General features: G+C 33.3%; 2 protein-coding genes across 6 annotated transcripts in view; both read right to left on the reverse strand.

Annotated features, from left to right (window-relative positions):
- Nucleotides 1–3,161, reverse strand: part of LOC100921228 (radial spoke head 10 homolog B2) — a 52,061-nt gene extending 48,900 nt beyond the window's left edge. For all 3 annotated transcript variants that reach the window (XM_031941749.1, XM_031941746.1, XM_023497423.2), the window contains exon 1: nucleotides 3,075–3,161. The gene's annotated coding sequence lies outside the window, so the exon portion shown is untranslated. The remainder of the gene's footprint in view (nucleotides 1–3,074) is intronic.
- Nucleotides 3,162–5,436: 2,275 nt separating this feature from the next.
- Nucleotides 5,437–21,553, reverse strand: part of PMS2 (PMS1 homolog 2, mismatch repair system component) — a 42,496-nt gene continuing 26,379 nt past the window's right edge. For all 3 annotated transcript variants that reach the window (XM_031941766.1, XM_012542770.3, XM_023497440.2), the window contains 7 exons: nucleotides 21,340–21,424; nucleotides 19,984–20,139; nucleotides 17,009–17,891; nucleotides 12,444–12,611; nucleotides 7,926–8,026; nucleotides 7,531–7,700; nucleotides 5,437–6,750 (listed from right to left, as the gene is read on the reverse strand). In XM_031941766.1, coding sequence (XP_031797626.1) covers nucleotides 6,607–6,750; nucleotides 7,531–7,700; nucleotides 7,926–8,026; nucleotides 12,444–12,611; nucleotides 17,009–17,891; nucleotides 19,984–20,139; nucleotides 21,340–21,424 — 1,707 coding nt within the window. In that variant the 3' untranslated portion in view covers nucleotides 5,437–6,606. The remainder of the gene's footprint in view (nucleotides 6,751–7,530; nucleotides 7,701–7,925; nucleotides 8,027–12,443; nucleotides 12,612–17,008; nucleotides 17,892–19,983; nucleotides 20,140–21,339; nucleotides 21,425–21,553) is intronic.

Raw genomic sequence — 21,553 nt, forward strand, 5'->3', positions numbered from 1 at the left:
TGGGAAAGTCAATTAACCTTGTTTGTCTCAGTTCCTCATCTATAAAAAAAATGACAAACCACTCCAGTATTGACAGGGTGAACTCTGTATGACCTGAGTGAGCTCTGTAAAATCACAGAAATCATGTCCCCTTTGATCTATACATCTAAATGGTCTCAGAGTATAATAAGCTGTGCCATTCAAGAGTAAATCAAGCTCCTTCCTATTGATCTTGGTGGGAAGTCACAATCCCAAACAAGATTTCACATTCAATTGAGAATTATCAAACTTCCCCTAGACTTACACATAAAATTGGATCTTCTAAAAATGATTATTTGCAGATCTCTCCATTGAGAAAGATATGCCTGCTAAAAGAATGCCTCTTGGCGTTTTTTGTTTGTTTGTTTGTTTTTAAATAAAGCCTCCTTTTTGCCATAGCCTCTGGGAGTTAGAGAATTCTTTGGTTTCCGAACTTGTGAACTCATGTCTCTGAGCAAAAGGTACCTCACTCACCCATAACCACCTCATCAGTATCTTTGCTAAGAAAACCCCACTGTATTGAAAAAGATTAACCAAACAAGATAATACATACTCTCTGTGTCATCTTCCTTTTAGAATGAGAACTTGAGGGCAGGCCCATCTTTGCTTTGCTCATAATATGCCCTTAATAAGTGCTTCTTAATCCATTCATTCATGCTATAGCTTCCAAATTCATAAGGTAAGAGTGTTTTCTCCCTCCCTCACTCCCTGTTCTGTTGATACCCCATTTACACATATATGTATATGTACATATACACACATTTATTTACATACAAATTCTTGTATAAATATACATGTCAGTGGAAAGTGTTTTTAGATTAGAACAGGAAAACTAGCTAATGTACTGCTGAGTAGTCAACATGTGTGTATACATATTGTATTGCAAAGGATGTTCTAAAAGATCATTTCCATTAGGAATATATATCCCCAGCATGAAAATGTAGTTTGCATGTTCTTATTCATCTCAGTGTTTCCAAAGTTATCAGTCACTCAAGAAGATCCCTGAGTCCTTGCCATATGATAATGAATTGAAGGAACTGGGAATGTTTAATCTAGAAGAAAAGACTGAGGGAGCGCCTAACGGCGTTTTTCAAGTATTTGATGACGTTGTGGAGAAAAGATTAGGTTTGCTCCAGAGGTCAGAAACAAAAAACAATAGATATAGGCTTCAAATTTATTCTTGTTCATAAGAGAAACTTAATAATTAGAGCTGTTCTGACTTTCTGTGGGGCAGCTAGGTAGCACAGTGGAGAGAATACTAGATTTAGAAAGATTTGTCTTAAATTTAAATTTCTCTCTTTGCCAAGAAAACCCAAATGGGACCACAAAGAATTGGACATGACTGAAAAAAAAATTGAACTGAAATATCTGTGATAGTGAAGAACTGGAAAATGGATAGTGGCTAAATAAATTGTAGTAAATTGATGGATTACTGCTGCTCTGAAAGAAAAAGTGAATATGAAAATCCATATGATTTATTTCATAGTAAAGGGAAACCAGCAAATTGAGCTATATATATATATATATATATATATATATATATATATATATATATATATATATATATATATATGACAGCAACAATAGGAAAAGGGGAGTGGGGTGGAGAATTGGACCATGAGGACTTCTTCCCAGGAATATGTGGGTTTAAATAACCAAAATCAAAACAAAACCCCAAAACTTAACATCATGTAATTATAATAATTTATACCTAATTCCAGAAAAAAAGATAGAAAATGTAATTTCTTATCTCCCTTTTAAGAGCCATCAAAATTGGGCAGATAAATGGCAAAGTGGAAAGAACACCTCCTCTGAAGTCAGGGCACAAGTTCAAATTTTGATTGAAAACACGACACTTACCTGTGTTTTTACAGACTCTGTTGAAGTATCCTTTAGTTTTACTGAACTGTTTCCCCCCCTTTATTAATATTTTTACAAGAGAAGGTTTACTATTTAAGGGAAGAGGAAGGAATATATTCAGAAATTAAGGTGATGTAAAACTTTTGCAAAAATAATGGCAGACTTGTATAAAGAGTAAAGCAAATGAATTTGTAATAATTTGTAATAACATTATAAAGGCAAACAGTTTTTAAAGACTTAAGAATTCTGATCAATGTAATAACCAACCACCATTGCAGAAGATGATGTTGTCCATTTCCTGACAGTTCATAGCAATTCTAGCAGTTCCTAGACTCAGAAGAATTAAGTTTAAATCCAGGCTCAAATGTTTGTTGTGTGACCCTGGAAAACTCCCTTAACTTCTGTCTGTCTCAGTTTCCTCATCTGTAAAATGGGGATAATTGCACCTATCTTTTAAGGTTGCGAAGAGAAAATGAGGCATTTGTGAAACACGATATAAATGCTAACTGCCATTATTACTGTTATTAGTGTTATGAATTCTACACAGAATGAGTATATTTTTGGACTTGACCAATGTGGGAATTTGTTTTGCTTGTCTATTAATCTTAAATATTATTTATAAATAATATAATGTATATAATACATAAAATAAATATATAAATATTATAAATAAAATTAAATAATAATAATATTAAAATACAAGATTTTTTGTTTCCTTTTTCCTTTTTTTTTTTTTTTTGACCATTAGGGGAGAGGTGTTTGTTATTGGGGGGAAATGAAATTATAAATATAGCTAAGTATAAGAAAAATAAAAGATAAAGGATGGCAATGGTTATTTCTAAAAGAAAAAACAATTAGATCTATCTATAAAGTTATAAGGGCTATCTTATGTGGTGATAGATTCCCCCACATTTAGCTATCTTCCGCCAGAGAATGGGTGACTTCACCCGGACGTTATAGGGTAGTTAAAAGCCTGGTTCTTCGCAGGCATGGGTTAGACATGTGGCCTCTGCGCAGCCCCACTGCGGTGCCGGAGGGCACATCAGTATGATGGGTGGAAGGGATGGGAAGGGGAAAGGGAGGTCCCGTTTACCCATGTACCCTCCTCGCGTGCTCTCACCCCCAGATCCAGAACCACCTGTCTCTCCTAAAGCCTAATTGTCTCTCGGCCCCGGAAGTAGCATGGCGAATAATACCATTTTTAAATCCTTTGGTGAAACAATCCCGGAGAACAAGGCTGGGGACTAAAGTTCTAGGATCGCCTCGAGGTTTAGTGTAGCGTCCTGGAGACAGTCCGGTTTCTAGGAAACCGTCGTTAAGGAACCACAACACTTTAAAGGGACCACCCCTCCTTTCTTAAGGGACTCTTAAAGGGACCTTCCTAGCAAAAGGATCTTAACTAGACCAGTCTTTTTAATAAAGGGATATATATATATATATATATATATATATATATATATATATATATATATATATATATATATATATATATATATTTATTTTTTTTTTAAAAGGAACTGTCTCTTTTATTAAGGAGCTCTTAATACGATCCCCGCCCCCCAATAGGCACCTCCTTCAATTGCCCTCCTCTCTAATGCTAGCTTTGCTTTTGCAAAAAGCTGTCCACAGTCTTAGAAAAAGTTCTTAATTTCCCCAGAGTTTGGAATGGTGGGAATTGGTTTCAGTAATAATTTGACGTAGGGTCGACACCACTAAAAAAGTATTTGATAACCAAATAGCTATTTTTTTTACATTTTCTTTTTTTTTTTCCTTGACAGAACCTGGAATTTTATCAGTATCAGGAGCTCCCTTTAAACAATACAGATCAGCCCCGGCCCTGAAATTTAGTCTTAAGAGAGCTATTTGGGAGTGTGGAGAGGAGAAATTAAGATGATCATTTTGTAATAATGAAATAATGAAATATATGAAAATAATAAAATAATGAAAATAATAAAAATGAAACCAGAACTCAGGTTTTTCTTATTTCATGGAGAGCTTGATGTTACACCACTCTGCTACTCAATAATTAAATTATGCCAAAATTTGCTCATATCTAAAAAATTTTTTCACCCTTATTGATTTCCAATATTTCAGCTGAAAAAAGAAATTCATGGACTGCCTTCTTGAAAAGGCTTAAAGATCTCACTCATTTTTAATCAAAAAAAGCCACTGTATGTTATCTGCCATTGTTGATGCAAATGTAAAGACAGAAGAAAGGTATGGATCCCCAAGCAAAATTTTTTCTTGGAAAAAAAGACAAAATGATTGTTTTTGTTGAGTTGACAAAGCACTAAATTTGCAACTTTTATCTAATCTAAAGCTTCTGTGAACTATGGTTCATATTTATGGGGTCACATAAAGATACATTAGCGATGGAAAAACTATGTTTTAATATCAGTAAATATTTGATTTGTATACTTAGTTTATATACCTATATATGTGGCAGGGAATAAAAATTTCTTAGGTGAAAAGGGATTTGCAAATGGAAGCAGTTTAAGAAGTACTGCTCTAAGCCACTGTGAAGCAAGGTACTAGGTTTAGGCTAAGAAGACATTTGATCCAATACAGTCTCATTCTGAAGCTACAGTAAGACATTAACCTCTCAGAATTTGTTTCTGAATTTGTAAACTGGAGTATACTACTATCTACATTACCTACCATGAACTTTTTAAAGGATCAAATTTAGGTAATTTATGGAAAGCACCCTATAATTATAAAGTGATATATAATTTTTTTTAATTATAGCTTTTTATATACAACACATATGCATGGGTAATTTTTCAACACTGACCCCTGCAAAAACTTGTTTCAACTTTTTCCCTCCTTCCCTCTATCCCCTCCCCTACATGACAGGTAGTTCCATACATGTTAAATATTTAGTTAAAGTATGTGAAATACAAAATATGTATACATATCTATCCAGTTATCTTGTTGCACAAGAAAGAACAGATTTAGAAAGAAGGTAAAAATAACCTGAGAATAAAAAAACAAAAATGCAAGCAAACAATAACAGAAAGAGTGGAAATGTTATGTTGTGGTCCATACTCATTTCCCAGTGTTCTTTCTCTGGGTGTAGCTGGTTCTGTTCAATACAGATCAATTGGAACTGATTTGGATCCTCTCATTGTTGAAGAGAGCCACGTCCATCAGAATTGATTATCATGTAGTATTATTGTTGAAGTGTAATGTTCTGGTTGGTTTTCTGGAGGTCTTTGGATCAGCCTTCTTCTCAGTAGCATAATCATCACAAAAATAGCCAGAGATAAAGTCCAAATTCTTTATTGTCTCCTTTACAGTTTAGTTTCTTTGCCTGGGGCCTGGCTACCTTTCTGGAGGTCCTCTGGAATGTGTCTTGGTTTCTGTGTTGAGCTTTCAGATGCCCTACTTTACCACACTAAAAGCAATGACGAGTCTCTCTGGAAGTTCCTTGCCAAGAGGGACCCTGTCTTCCCATGTTCTATATCATAGCCTGGGTATAAAAGGCATTTATGCTCACTGTGGCACAGTGTCTTATGATCTCCTCTAAAGGAGCATCTTTGTGTAGTCCTAGTATAATTCTTCTACAAACTTCATTTTCTCTAGCAAGTTGCTTTATCATTATTCCTGTTGCACATTGTTCTTGTGACAGACGTACCAGGAAATCAGCAAAGGGTTAATTTGGACCTTGCTCTATTTTTGTGAAGGCTTCTCCTCTATCTTTTCCTGGGAGGGAGCTCCATGCTTTGATAGCAGCAGCAATTTGTTCATATGCTATCAAAGTGTAATTAATCTGTGTTAAATCATCTGCATACTGACCTTTACCTGCTAGTTGATCAAAGGTGATTTGTATATTAACTCCAGTTTGCCTATTTTGTTGGGGTTGTATTCTACATAGTTCACGATACGCCAAAAGCCACAAGTTTTATACAGGTTCTAAACATGTCCTTGGATGGGAAAAATAATAATTTTGCTATTGTTGGCATTATATTCTATATATAATTCTATATATTTATATTTTAGATCACAAGATCTGTCGGCTTTGTAAAATTCTTTAAAGGAAAATAATTATAAAATTAAAAAACATAATAAGCTAGCAATTCTGTGGTGATCTAAGATGAATGAGGAGATCCTACAGTGGATTTTCTTTTTTTTTTTTTTTTTTATTTGCTAGTCACTTTGGCAGTTAACCATTCTATTCACTTTTATTTTCATTTTGCCAAAGTTCAAATGAGATGAGATGTATATTTGCACTAACAATGTGGACCCATGATTAAAAATTTCTAGAATTTTAATTTCAAGGAAATAAAATTAATTTAATAGAGTTAACAGGGAAACTGAAACTAAATTTTTTATTAAATTCAGTTAGGAGACCTATCCTTAGAACAAACCATAATTCCAAAGTACATGAAACTAACATTAATTTAGGTAGTAATGTTTAAAGTACAAACCAAATATATTTTCTGTAAAGAATGTGTGAATTCAAGCCTTATATAACTTCTAAAGTATGCTCTTTATTTCTCAAAATATGTTCTTGGCTGTACATATATACATATATATTTTAAAAATCAGTAAGAACAGATATTTCACAAGCAGAGTTAAATATAAATTTTAAAGATACATGGCAAGTAATGTAGCACACTGATTTTTAAACAAAAAGAGGTACTTAAATTTTTGCTTTCAAAATTAAGAAAATCCATGATAAAATCTTCAATTCTTCAAAATAAGAATAATTTTATGCACAATTATTCATTAGTCTGGAGAAATAATATTTAAGCTAGCTATGTGCCTCATAGTTGGCCTTCCATGGGGGCAATTCCAGGGATGCTCAATCTCACCCATATGTGAGATCAGTTTCTTCATTTCATTCTTGTTAAGAGCAGTTCCAATCATGACCTGAGTTCAAAACATACAAGAAATGTTAATAATTATAGTTCTTTTTCCTGTGACTAGCAACTATTTTAAAAATAGCTACTATGTAACACTAGGAAAAACACTACCAACCAATAAGCATTTATTAGTTCCCTACAATGTGGCAGGCAGTGTGAGGCAGTGCATGTAAAAGCAAAACCAGTCCTTGCTTACCAAGGGGGCTCACCTCCTAGTGGGGGAAACAAGTATATATAGAAATATAGACAGAGATTAGATTGGAACTATACCTATGATTTCATGGATATTGGGAACTCCTGGGTGAGAATCATTTCCTCCATATCACAGATTAGGGGAAAGAAGAAAATGAGGGATGGTATCAAAGGGTTTTGAGATAAAGAGGTGAGAAAAGGTAGTTTGTAATAAATCACATCAATTTTTATAGTAAAGTAACAAGGTTCTCAGTTGAGTGTTAGGAAGAGGTAAGAATAGGATGCTGAAGCAAAAAAAGGTTCAGTGCTTTATCCAAGGTCACATTGCTAGTAAGCAATAGAGAAAAGCATTGAATTAAAGCTATATGATGATAAATCCAGCATTCTCCATCTAAAAAATCTCCTAAAATACCTGATTAAAAAAACTCAATACCTTTCCACTTAAGATAGCTATATGAAGAGTCTCAAAGTATCCCATCTCTTCCAATTTTATTCTAACAATGATATAAGCCACCAAATTTCATCTTAAAACACAACAAAGTTATTAAATCTTAGCAAACCTGAAAGTAAATAGATTTTCTTCTTCATTACTTACAGATTTTCTACAAGCCCTTGAAGCAAACATTTGCCTAACTCTAGAGGGTCTGCACATGACTCCAGGGCAATCGCTTAACATGAAGATCATCTCATCTATGTCCTGTGGTCCAAATGTCCAGTTTTTACTAGTTGGCAAGGAAATCAATTTAACTCTTTCTGTGACTGGAGCTAAAAGAATATAGAAATTTAAGAACAAACTTTAAGAATACATTTGAATTCTGAGTGCTATTTGTGGTAAATAAAAATGGTTAAATACTTCAGGAATAAAAGGAAAATGTTCAAAAATTCTGAAATTAAAGCTATATCCATAAAATAATATCGTTGAATGAAATAAGGTAAAATTCCTTCAAACTTGAAAATATGATTCCATGTTTATTGTTAAAAAAAACTTACCAAGTTCATCAATGACAAAGTCAAAACCATTCTTTCTAAATATTTCCAGATTTTCTATTAGTATTGCTTCATTGATAGCAGTTAAATTGAGAGCCTGGGGTCTGAAATACAGAGAAAAAGTTCACATCATGGTTTAAAGTCAAACATTCAGTTATGAGATATAAAAATATAATGAAATGACTCAAAAGAATGGTACAGCACTACATTAACTTGTATATCTATATTGTGAACAATAAAACATCATTCCAGTAAGCTGTGTGCCTATATTATCTTTTTATTTTTATTTTTTTTATTTAATAGCCTTTTATTTACAGGATATATACATGGGTAACTTTACAGCATTAACAATTGCCAAACCTCTTGTTCCAATTTTTCACCTCTTACCCCCCCACCCCCTCCCCTAGATGGCAGGATGACCAGTAGATGTTAAATATATTAAAATACAATTAGCTTGTGAAGGAAATCAAAAATGCAGGTGTGCATAAATATAGGGATTGGGAATTCAATGTAATGGTTTTTAGTCATCTCCCAGAGTTCTTTTTCTGGGCATAGCTGGTTCAGTTCATTACTGCTCCATTAGAAATGATTTGGTTGATCTCGTTGCTGAGGATGGCCTGGTCCATCAGAACTGGTCATCATATAGTATTGTTGTTGAAGTATATAATGATCTCCTGGTCCTGCTCATTTCACTCAGCATCAGTTCGTGTAAGTCTCTCCAGGCCTTTCTGAAATTATCCTGTTGGTCATTTCTTACAGAACAGTAATATTCCATAATATTCATATACCACAATTTATTCAGCCATTCTCCAACTGATGGACATCCATTCAGTTTCCAGTTTTTAGCCACTACAAAAAGGGCTGCCACAAACATTCGTTGTGTGCCTATATTATCAAGCAGTGAAACATACCATCAATCCAGCAGCTTTGTTCTCCAAATTACATATCCAATATCCAGAATGTAATTTGGATATTATATTAGCTTGCTCTAATAAAAGAGACCATATCTTCCTCTACAATCAAGCAAGGTAGAAAAGGTGAAAAAAAAAAAAAAGATTCTTATATACAAGTTTCTTAAAGAAAAAGAAATTGTAGAGAAAACAACTCTATTAACCTACTGACCCTGCTTCTCCTGTTTTGTCTCTGATTCAAAAGTATTTCCAAGGATATTATTGTTCGGCAAGAAATGACCAACAGGATGATTTCAGAAAGGCCTGGAGAGACTTACACGAACTGATACTGAGTGAAATGAGCAGGACCAGGAGATCTTTATATACTTCAACAACAATACAATAAGATGATCAGTTCTGATGAACGTGGCCCTCTTCAGCAATGAGATGAACCAAATCAGTTCCAATGGAGCAGTAATGAACTGAACCAGCTACACTCAGCAAAAGAACTCTGGGAGATGACTATGAACCATTACATAGAATTCCCAATCCTTATATTTTTGTCCGCCTGAATTTTTTATTTCCTTCACAGGCTAATTGTACAATATTTCAGAGTCTGATTCTTCTTGTACAACAAAATAACGGTTTGGATATGTATACTTATTTTGTATTTAATTTATACTTTAACATATTTAACATGTATTGGTTATCCTGCCATCTAGGGGAGGGGATGGGGGGAAAGAGGGGAAAAATTGCAACAAAAGGTTTGGCAACTGTCAATGCTGTAAAATTACCCATGCACATAACTTGTAAATAAAAAGCTATTAATTAAAAAAAAAAAGTATTTCCAAGGAAAGTTGGCCTTCATGATTTTTGAGGCTAATCCATAGTGAAACTGAGCAAAATCATTTTTTGCAAAATGTGACAAAAATAAAAAATTAAAAGTCACTCTTCAGGAAGTACTTCAGGATGCACTTTTTTATATTATAAAGGAGGACAAATGACATATTAAATGTTATCATCACAGCTCATAAAAAACAATTTTATTGTAGTTTAGGAAATAAAATATATTACAAATTATTAACACTAAATCATCAAAGGAAATAGTAAGATTTGTCTCTAAAGCTGACTACTGTTTAAACAAATCATATGCAAGTCTTTGTAATGAATTTTTCCAAAAGAGAGAAACACAGTGACACAAATAGACAGTAGCTGATATCCACAAAATTTATACACCAAGTAGATTTTTTGTGAAACATCTACAGAAGAACATGGACAAAAATTGCACAATATGAGAAGGTATGGATAATGTTGTATTTGTACTGATAGAAAAAAACCCAATCAACAAGACAAGTACAGGCATAAAATTTCTAAACATTTATTAAGTACTTACTATCCACCAGGCATGGTGCTAAAAGCTGAAGATACAAATACAAAACTGAAATAGGTGCCTAATAAAAATGTCAGTTACAAGAAATAGCTTCCTAAGAGTGTTCCAAATCACTATTGATCAGAGAAATGCAAATTAAGACAACTCTGAGATACCACTACACACCTGTCAGATTGGCTAAGATGATAGGAAAAAATAATGATGAATATTGGAGGGGATGAGGGAAAACTGGGACACTGATGCATTGTTGGTGGAGTTGTGAACGAATCCAGTCATTCTGGAGAGCAATTTGGAATTATGCCCAAAAAGTTATCAAACTGTGCATACCCTTTGATCCAGCAGTGCTATTCCTGGGCTTATACCCCAAAGAGATACTAAAGAAGGGAAAGGGACCTGTATGTGCCAAAATGTTTGTGGCAGCCCTGTTTGTAGTGGCTAGAAACTGGAAAATGAATGGATGCCCATCAATTGGAGAATGGTTGGGCAAATTGTGGTATATGAATGTTATGGAATATTATTGTTCTGTAAGAAATGACCAGCAGGATGAATACAGAGAGTCTTGGCGAGACTTACATGAACTGATGCTAAGTGAAATGAGCAGAACCAGGAGATCATTATATACTTCAACAACGATTCTGTATGAGGATGTATTCTGATGGAAGTGGATTTCTTTGACAAAGAGAAGATCTAGCTCAGTTTCAATTGACCAATGATGGACAGAAGCAGCTACACCCAAAGAAAGAACACTAGGAAATGAATGAACTGTTTTCATTTTTGTTTCTCTTCCTGGGTTATTTCTACCTTCTGAATCCAATTCTCCCTGTGCAACAAGAGAACTGTTCAGTTCTGCACACATACATTGTATCTAGGATATACTACGATATATTTAACATATATAGGACTGCTTGCCATCTAGGGGAGGAGGTAGAGGGAGGGAGGGGAAAAATCGGAACAGAAATGAGTGCAAGGGATAATGTTGTAAAAAAATTACTCTGGCATGGGTTCTGTCAATAAAAAGTTATAATGATAATTAAAAAAAAAATTTAAAAAAAAAAAAAAAAGAAAGAAAGAAAGTAACCGCTCCCTGAGTAGGGGGTTTGGAAACATAATAGTCAGAGGCAAGGGTGATATAAAAATAAAAGAGACCAATAAAAAAAAAAACTAAAAAAATAAATGATATAGACCCTACCCTATAAAATCACAGAACCATTTACATTCTGAAGGATATGTTCCTATTTGGTGCTGAACTTATTTAAAAAAAAAAAGAAAGAAAAAACTTACTTAAAAAATTGTTGTTACTTCCTAATGACTCCCTCTACCCCCCAAAAAACCTTTCCTTTTTAACAAAGATATATGGTAAGCAACACAAGTCAATTGATTGGTCAAGTCTGTTAATATATGTCATGTTCAAAAAACATAGTCCACCATATCTCTGCCAAGAGATAGGAGACCTTAGTCATTCATTCTTCTAAGCTTATTTCTAATACATATGTTAACTGTGTATTAAAGAAAAATTTATCTGAATATATCACTTTGTTTAAAAATAGACTTGTAGGGGCAGCTAGGTAGCGTAGTGGATAGAGCACCAGCTCTGAAGTCAGGAGGACCTGAGTACAAATCTGGCCTCAGACATTTAACACTTCCTAGCTATGTGACCCTGGGCAAGACACTTAACCCCAATTGCCTCACAGAAAAAAAAGGGATCAAAAATAGATTTGTATATTAAGCAATATGAATACTTAATAAAAAAAATTTTGTAAAACTATTGATTAATTTCTCATCTGGCACAAGAATCAGAAAAAGATAACTCCTAAAAAGAAAAAAGTTGGGAAATAGGAGAGAAATATCCACCATGTTGTATTTGAAGATCAAGAGACTGAATTGCAAGAGGCTTTCAGGAGACAAAATTTTCAGTTTTTTGAGTTGGATGAGTTCTCTTCTATCAAAAGCTTTTCTAAATAGCCATTGTATGTATGTGTGTATATATATATAACTGTATATATGTAAAATATGTATATATAATGTATATAATAATATATATATGTTATTGACTAGCAAAATTAGTTCATTATTTAAAAGTGCATATTAACTTCCTAATAAACCATATAGGCAATAAGGGGGTAAAAGAGATAGGATTATACCTGAACAGCCTAGTTAATTCAAACACAAAAAAAACGCCATTGTTAAAACTATTTGAGCCAACATTTGTAGTCAGTCTACTTAGAATTTTGGTTAACTTACATTATGAGTCTTTGACCTTGTAGAACAGTATGCAATTGTAACATCTCAAAGTTGTATTTCTCATCTGTGGCATGTTGATCAATTATGAAAAGATCTGTATTCAGCTTGGTTATTATAAACCCCAAGTTAAATTGACCAATGATCTCCATTTCTGCAAACATATCTTTACTGCGCATAGAAAATTGAGAACACATGTTATTCTTACACTTTTAAACACCCTCCCACCTTAAAAAATTAACAATAAACAACTAGAGTGAATAGATTTAGTTGCTATTCAAAATATGAATCTGAAAACATTCACAAAAATGTAAACCATATCACAAAATTCCTAATTTCTGATTTAACTGTACTCCTTTCCTGATATTTTTTTAACCAATTATTTTCTGAATGCCTATTATGTATGTACTATGGAAAAAATAATGATAACAAAGTGTATTCCTTGTCCTTAAGTACTTTATAGTTCAGTTTAGAGAGAGAATAAATAGAGCATCATACAAAACATTATTAAAGCAAAATTTTGTGTTTCAAGTTTAAAATAATTGAAGTGTTAAAAATCATATACTCTGAACAAAGCATTGTGTCAAGTGCTATGGAGGACAGGAATAAGTATAAGCCAAAGTCCATAGTTACTGTCACTCAAGGAAAAATAGGGAGATGTTTTGTGTTTACACAAAAAGAGAGTAACATAAAGCAATATCTGATGACTTGTCAAATAAGTAGTAAAGACAATCAATACTACTTAGTTCTGAGGAAACAGAAATCACTGCACACTAAAAAAGTTTCATGGAAGAGAAACTCAGTCTATACCAAGAATAATAACGAGAGGAAGAATGAAGAGAAGAGGTAAAGGGAATAGCATGATCAAGGGCAAGGTGGGAAAGTAACAGGTCTTTTCAGGAGTGAAATAGCTTGATTTACAAATCTGTTAATTTGAAGGGTTTGTATAGAGGAATAGTGGAACAAAAGACTGCAATGGTATACTGGGCTCAGATTATCAAAGGTCCTGATGCTAAATTAATGAGAATGAACTTTTTTATTTTTGGTGGTAGAAAGTCATTGAAGGTATTAGAGCAGAGAAGTGATGAAAATAGTATTTTAAAATTAATCTAGCAATGTTATACAAGATGAATTAACAAGGGAAAGAAATGAGATAGCAATAATGTGAATGAGATGAGTGAACCCATGAAGTGGAAATGGATAGCAGAATGAATTAGAAACTAGAATCCAACAACGTGTATTCAAACTATACACTCGAAATAGAAAGACATACATATTTAAAATAAAAGGCTGGAACAGAATCTATTATGCTCTGTTGAAGTGAAAAAAGTGGGATAGCACAAAAAGTAAAAGCAAAAATAGACCTAATTAAAAGGGATAATCAAGGAAGCTACATTTTGTCAAAAGGAACCATAGACACTGAAATAATATCAAAAAGTTTTGCAGTAAACTTATCTGATAAAGGCTTCATTTCTTAAATATGTGGGGAACTGAGTCAAATTTATAAAAATAAGAGCCATTTCCCAATTGATAGGTAAATGGTCAAAGAATATGAAGAAGCAGTTTTCAGAAGAAGAAAGTAGAAGTGAACTGATTCAAACATTCTAAAGAACAATATGGAACTGTGCTCAAGGGCTATTAAACTGCATACTCTTTGATCCAGAGATACCACTACTACATCTGTATTCAAAATAGATCAAAGAAAAAGGAAAAAGACATAAATGTATAAAAACATTTACAGCAGTCTTTTTGTGGTGGCAAAGAACTGAAAATTGAGGGAATGTTTATGATTTGAGGAATGGCTGAACAAATAGCATATGATTGTAATAGAATACTATTGTACTGTAAGAAATGATGAAGGGGGAGGTCATGGCAAGACCTAACCAAACTGATGTAAAGTAAAGTAAAAAGAACTGGGAGATCATTGTGCACAGTTATAGCAATGTTATAAATGATCAATTGTGAAAGAATTGGCTATTCTGGTCAATACAATGATCCAAGACAATTCCAAAGGATTCAAAATGAAAAAAAAAATTGCTATCTATTTCTAGAGAGAACTGAGGAACACTGCAAATTTAAGCATAATTTTCTCACTTTATTTTTGCTTTGTTTTGCAATATGACTAATGTGGAAATATATTTTGCATCATTTCACAAATAAAACTGATATCATTTATTTGCCTTTTCAGTGAATGGGAAAAAGGTGGACGGGAGAGAGAGGATAAGAAATTCAAAATTTAAAACAGAAAAGAATGTTAAAAATAAATAATAAAAAATTTTTAAAAATTAAATTTAAAAAGAAAAAATTCTACAAATCACTAATAAAAATATAAATTAATGCTACTTTGAAGTTTTATCTTATGCCCATCAGACTGGCAAAATTAACAAAAAAAGGAAAATAACAAATATTGGAAAATCTATGGGGAAAAAAGGTGGATCTGTGAACTGGTCTAGCTACTTTGGAAATCACAACCCTTGCTAGATCTATGCCCCAAAAAGTTTAAAAAAAGAAAAAAAAAAAAGAGAGAGAGAGAGAAAGGCCCCATATGTTCACAAATATTTATAGCAATTCTTTTTTGGCCTAAACTGTAAACTAAGGGAGTACCTATCAACTGGGGACTGTTGAAGAAATTATGATACAAAAAATACAGTGGAATATTACTATGTCATTAAGAAATGATGAAAGAAATAATTTTAGAGAAACCTGGGAAAATGATGAACTGATGCAGTGCAGTGAGCAGAGCTAGAAGACCAATTTATATATTAAGACACAACTTTGAAAAAATTCTGATCGGTGAAGTGACCAATCATGATTCCAGATAAAGCTAAAGTCTATTTTCTGTTTCTTGAAGAGGTATAAAAACAAAGTCATTTTCAGATATGATCCATGTGAGCATTTGTTCTGCTAATGTATTGTTAAGCATTCTAAAAGGCATTTCATATTACTTGTAAAAAAATGTACTTCATTACCTGCTTCTGTCTTATAAAGTATGTGACATATCATTTAACTAAAAAAATTGTGAAATGGAAGTACAGAAAAGTTGGAATTCTTACAAAGTGTAAAGTCATTAGAATTGATAGAGACAATAATTATCTAATTTAGCATGGTTCAGTATGATTGATCTGATCCTATGAGATGTTATGGGCCAAAACTTGAAACAAAGTACTAAGTGGAATTTAGGAGACAATGTTTAAATCTAGTTTAGCATTGATTTAATCATACAACAAATAATGGTTTCCCAGTGATATAATGATTGGTATGTACTTGGTGCACAGGATATAAGCAAGAAGCTCTCAGGACCAAAGAACACTCTGGGAGATACAGAAGCCCACAAGCCCACTCTTGGAGGTGGAGTCACATTCATTCCATTTTCCACGTTTGTGCTGGCTGGAGTCTGAAGGACAAACCTTTGGATTTGGAGACATTAGGAGGGAGCTCTTGGAACCAAGCAGAGAAATAGGCCTCTAAGAAAACTAACCGGGCTATTTTGGAAGGAGAAAATAAACATTTGGATTTTATCAGCCAGCTGTATTTTGAGGTGATTATTAATTTAACCCGAAACTAAGGCTGCCTCCAGAAAACCTTCCCAAGAAAACTACTCCCACAGAGAACCATCATATATTATATAAAAGAAGAACACCACAGATTTTTTTATATATTTCTGAATATGTATTAATCTCTGCTAAATCTTAGGATATGTGCACTTGCAAATAGAAGTTGGAGATTTTCTATGCAATGAAATAGAAGATTTACTAATTCAAATAAAAAAAAAAGAGGGAAAGAGACTTATTGGGGAGCTACTTACTACAGTAGGAGAGAAGAAGGTGGGAGATAAAACTTTGAACTAAGGTACTAAAAGATATCAACTGATATGAGGTATTACAGGAAAAGTTTATAGGAGTTGGCATGAAGGAAACACAGGAGAAGTGATATGTAGCCAAGAAAGCAACTCAAGAAGAAAAGAAAAGTTTAAAATGACTTAAAGGTCTTGGACCTGGTTAGTTAGGAGAAAGATAATACTATAAAGGGAAAGTAAGAGAAGGCAGAGAAATAAATAGAACAAAATTGAAAAGACCTTATAGATAAATAAATACATGGAACTAGAATTGAGAAAACCAAGAATTTCTTGGAAAGAGGTGGGTCTTGATTTGAGTTTTAAGAATGGACAGAATATAATTATGATAGAGGTTGGAGAATAATTTGGGTAAGATCCGAGAAAGGGTTAGTTTTGTTTGGGTGAGAGAAAACAAGTTAAAGATATTAAAATGGTAATGTCCAGAAGGTAGAGATACCAGAGCTTATGTGAGAGGATGAGACTATACCAAAAGATTTGTGGGTCATTATCAACGCAGAAATATAGAGTTAGAATCATGAAAATGGAAGTACCAAGGACTTTAAAAGTTCACTTAAATCTCAAGTGGTTAAGACCTAAATATATTTGAATAGAACTGTAATAACATTTAGTATTAATATCTTAATTCTTCTAGAAACCTAACAATTTAACATGTTACTCAAATTGTTTTGTTCTCAAGTAGGTTATAGAAAAATACAATTAGAAAAAAAAATACCTTATTTCTTTTCTTAGTTCATCTTCTGCAGCCTGATTTTCTCCAGGGCTTATCTTCGCCCTAAATCTTCTGTAATTTTGTGCTTTTACCCTTTGCTGTTCCTGCTGCTGCAGTTGCTGCAGCCGTTTGGTTAAAGAACTCATGGAGAAACTAAGAGGCACCTCCTTTTTAATAACTTTAATAGCTACATCCACTTGAGATGCTGAACAGTCCTGAGAATTCATCACCTTTGGGGAAACACTGAAATTTAAAGAAGCCATTTCCTTTTTAAATCGCTTCCTTTTTAGTGGTGAGTCATTACTTGCCTGAGGCAAATTTCTGAAATTATTCTCAATACTTTTTTCTTCCAAACTACATTCTGTGATTGAAAACTGATTATCACTTCCTAGTGATTTCTCAACAGGTTCAACAGTTTCTTCTGAAAATGTGTAATCTTCAGTTAGGGTCATGATACATTCTCTGCCAATGTGAGTGCTCCTTCCTGGGGTGCTGAAACCTTCCTCCGACTGTGTGGAAGTGCTACTATGTCCTGAATCTTTGTCACTGTCCACTGGCTTTGGATTCATACTGCTACTTCTGCCTGGGGATGACTCCAGAATTTCTTCCTGACTCTTGCACTGTTTGTCAGAGATTCGTTTGGAGTTTTTAGGACTTGGAGTGCTGCAAAATGACAAAAGATTTATCTGTCGTGGAGAGTCTTGTGGTTGTTTATGAGTTTTCAGATTTGGAGAACTCTGTTCTGTTGTATGATGAAGGGAAAATGCTTCTCGTAGTCTGGCAATAGTTAATGTTCTTTTTTCTTCTCCGGTATTTAATGAGATGAGATTGTTCTTTTCTGGAGGGGGTTTTTCTATCTCTGTTGAACACATCTTTAATAAATTACCTACAATAAATACGAAGAGAGAACCACTTCAGGGACTCTTTCTTGGACATAAGAGGATATAGTGGTGGTTGGCCACAACTGAAAAACTGAAAGGCCTTGGTTGCCAGGTATAGCTCAAATCCCTAAGATCAAATCTGATAGGAATAGAGAAGCAATAGCCAGTTCTCCCTAAAAGGAAAGATTTTTAAAACCCATAACTTCTTTTCCCTGTATCATTTTTCTTTTAGGAACACTCTCACAACTGATTCCAGAAATATCTAGCCTAACACTATTTTTAAAAAATCATGCTAATTATATTGAATGGCTTTTCACTTATGCCTAATTATAACTTAGTAAAAAAAAAAAAGTTAGTTATACTAATAAATATGTTCCAGGTTAGATTTGTCAAAATTAATTTCATTTTTATAACAATATTTTAATAAATTGTATAACAATAAACTCTGCTTACACATACCCAAGCTAGATTTTATTGCTCAGGAAACATCATTCTTTGTTTGAAAAATTGAGCTTCCCTTTTATGAACAAAACTGGCTCTCCTTGTTTATGACTAACTGTGGGTAGCGGCAACCATATATATATATTTAAGTTACTCATGTCCAATATATACCTACATATTAAAAAATCCAAATAGCTTAAAAAAAAGGATAATTTTGTAAAAGAGATATTTTATCATTGAAAACATGATAAATATGTCAGAATAAACAAAGATTTTAATAGCTTTTTTAAAAATGCATTTATTCAGACCTGTGGAAGAGGAAGGAATTTATGACCAAAGAAGAACTAGAGATCACTATTGATTACAAAATAGAAAATTTTTATTATATCAAATTGAAAAGTTTTTGTACAAACAAAACTAATGCAGGCAAGATTAGAAGGGAAACAATAAATTGGGAAAACATTTTTATAGTCAAAGATTCTGATAAAAGTCTCATTTCCAAAATATATAGAGAATTGACTCTAATTTATAAGTAATCAAGCCATTCTCCAGTTGATAAATGGTCAAAGGATATGAACAGACAATTCTCAGATGAAGAAATTAAAACTATTTCTGGCCATATGAAAATATGCTCCAAATCATTATTAATCAGAAAAATGCAAATTAAGATAACTCTGAGATACCACTACACATCTGTCACATTGGCTAGAATGACAGGGAAAGATAATGCGGAATGTTGATGGGGATGTGGGAAAACAGGGACACTGATACATTGTTGGTGGAATTGTGAACACATCCAGTCATTCTGGAGAGCAATTTGGAACTATGCCCAAAAAGTTATCAAACTGTGCATACCCTTTGATCCAGCAGTGTTTCTACTGGGCTTATACCCCAAAGAGATACTAAAGAAGGGAAAGGGACCTGTATGTGCCAAATTGTTTGTGGCAGCCCTGTTTGTAGTGGCTAGAAACTGGAAAATGAATGGATGCCCATCAATTGGAGAATGGTTGAGTAAATTGTGGTATATGAATGTTATGCAATATTATTGTTCTGTAAGAAATGACCAGCAGGATGAATACAGAGAGGATTGGCAAGACTTACATGAACTGATGCTGAGTGAAATGAGCAGAACCAGGAGATCATTATATACCTCAACAACGATACTGTATGAGGATGTATTCTGATGGAAGTGGATTTCTTTGACAAAGAGAAGATCTAGCTCAGTTTCAATTGATCAAGGATGGACAGAAGCAGCTACACCCAAAGAAAGAACACTAGGAAATGAATGTAAACTGCTTGCATTTTTGTTTTTCTTCCCGGGTTATTTATACCTTCTGAATCCAATTCTCCCTGAGCAACAAGAGAACTGTTCAGTTCTGCACACATATATTGTATATCTAAGATATACCATAACCTCTTTAACATGTAAAGCACTGCTTGCCATCTAGGGGAGGGGGTGGAAGGAGGAAGGGGAAAAATCGGAACAGAAGTGAGTGCAAGGGATAATGTTGCAAAAAAATTACCCTGGCATGGGTTCTGGCAATAAAATGTTATTAAAAAATAAATTAAAAAATAATCCTAAAAAAAAAAAAAAAGAGCCAAATTCATCACAAAAATTAAATAAATAAAATAAAAATGCATTTATAATTTTCTTACCTTCAACATCCAACAATGGCTTCTGGTTGGGACTAAGTTTGTTAACATCACTCTCAAACATTCCAATCAGAGATGTCTTTAGTACCGCCAACAAAAGTTTTTCTTCCTGTAATAAAATTTGCCTTTTGTCTGGGGTTACATTGATATCCACACACTCTAAAAACAAAACAAAAAGGCATTTACTGCATCTAATTAAACTTTAACAATGATAGGAGTCATATTTCTCCATTTTATCAGATAAGAATGACTAAAAGATATATTTTAAACCTTACAACTCCACTACAAATAATACAGAAAGGGCAAAGAGGTCATTTTCTAAGAGTCAGGAAGAGCATTTTATTTCTTTTTTTCCCCTTCAAATTCCATTTATTTATGAGGACTTAATAATATATTATTTTCAAATATTCATTATTAACTTTCTGCTATGAATAAGCCATAACATGAGGCACCATAGGGAGACAAGGTGAAGTCCTTGTCCTGAAGTAGCTTATAATTTGGGAGGATGAGAGCAAATGGGAAAAGGATAAGTTAAATATAAAAGTAACCATGGTATAAAAAAAATATAAATGCTACAAGAGAGATATATGAAAAACATTTTGTGGTTGAAAGATCAACTCTAATTAGGGGGGTGAGTAGAAGGGTGAAAGGTCTTAAAAAACTAGGAGGATTTTTTTAACAGATGGAAATATAGTTGGGAGGAGGGAAAAGGCAATGGCTCTGAGACAGAAAATTCCAAGGAAGGCAACAAATTAAGTAATTTGGATTTTATTTATAAGCAATGAGAAACTATTGAATAGTTTGATATTTGTTTGTTTTTTTCCCCACATTGCTTTCTATTTGTCTGGAATTAACTCTTCCTATCTCTCCAGTCTCACTTCAAATGCCACCTTCACTATTCAATAAATAGGAATCCTTCTCTGATATCTCTAAGCCAGAAGTAATCTGTCCCTTCTCCATAACATGCTACTGGTAGTTATTGGCCTTCAGTTTATATATTAGTCTTTTTTTTAACCTGCCTTATTTCTGCCCTACTAAACAGTAAGATCTTTGAGTCTCTGTAGCATGTCTTATGGATTTCTCTCCTAATATTTAGTATGGTACCAAAAACAGAAGGCATATTAAGTATTAGTTAGATAAAAATAAAGTGAATTTCTAAGCATTAAAGAGATGATATTAGAAGTGGTATTTTTAGAAAAAGCAATCTGTCAACAAGATTTAGGATGGATTGGAATAGGGAAGATAAAACCAGGAATACCATTTAAGAAGCTACTGCAGCATTAAAGGGAGTCTGAAGAAAGGTGACAGTAATGGGAACAGAGAGGGAAAAAAACAGAATTGGCAGACATTGGAACTCACCAGAATCAACAGAAATGTTAAGAACAACAAATGGATACTGATGCCGATTATATAAATGGTAGACTTCATTCACTAGTCTGGAAATCTAGAGAAAGAAGAAAGATTAATGATGATTATAAATATTCTATTTTCTGTTAACCATTCCCAGAGAAAGAACTGATTGTGTTTGAATACAGACCAATGCATATTTTTTTAAGCTTTATTTTTCTTGAAG

The sequence above is a fragment of the Sarcophilus harrisii genome, chromosome 1 (genome assembly GCF_902635505.1).
Source record: "Sarcophilus harrisii chromosome 1, mSarHar1.11, whole genome shotgun sequence".
Lineage (NCBI taxonomy): Eukaryota > Metazoa > Chordata > Mammalia > Dasyuromorphia > Dasyuridae > Sarcophilus > Sarcophilus harrisii.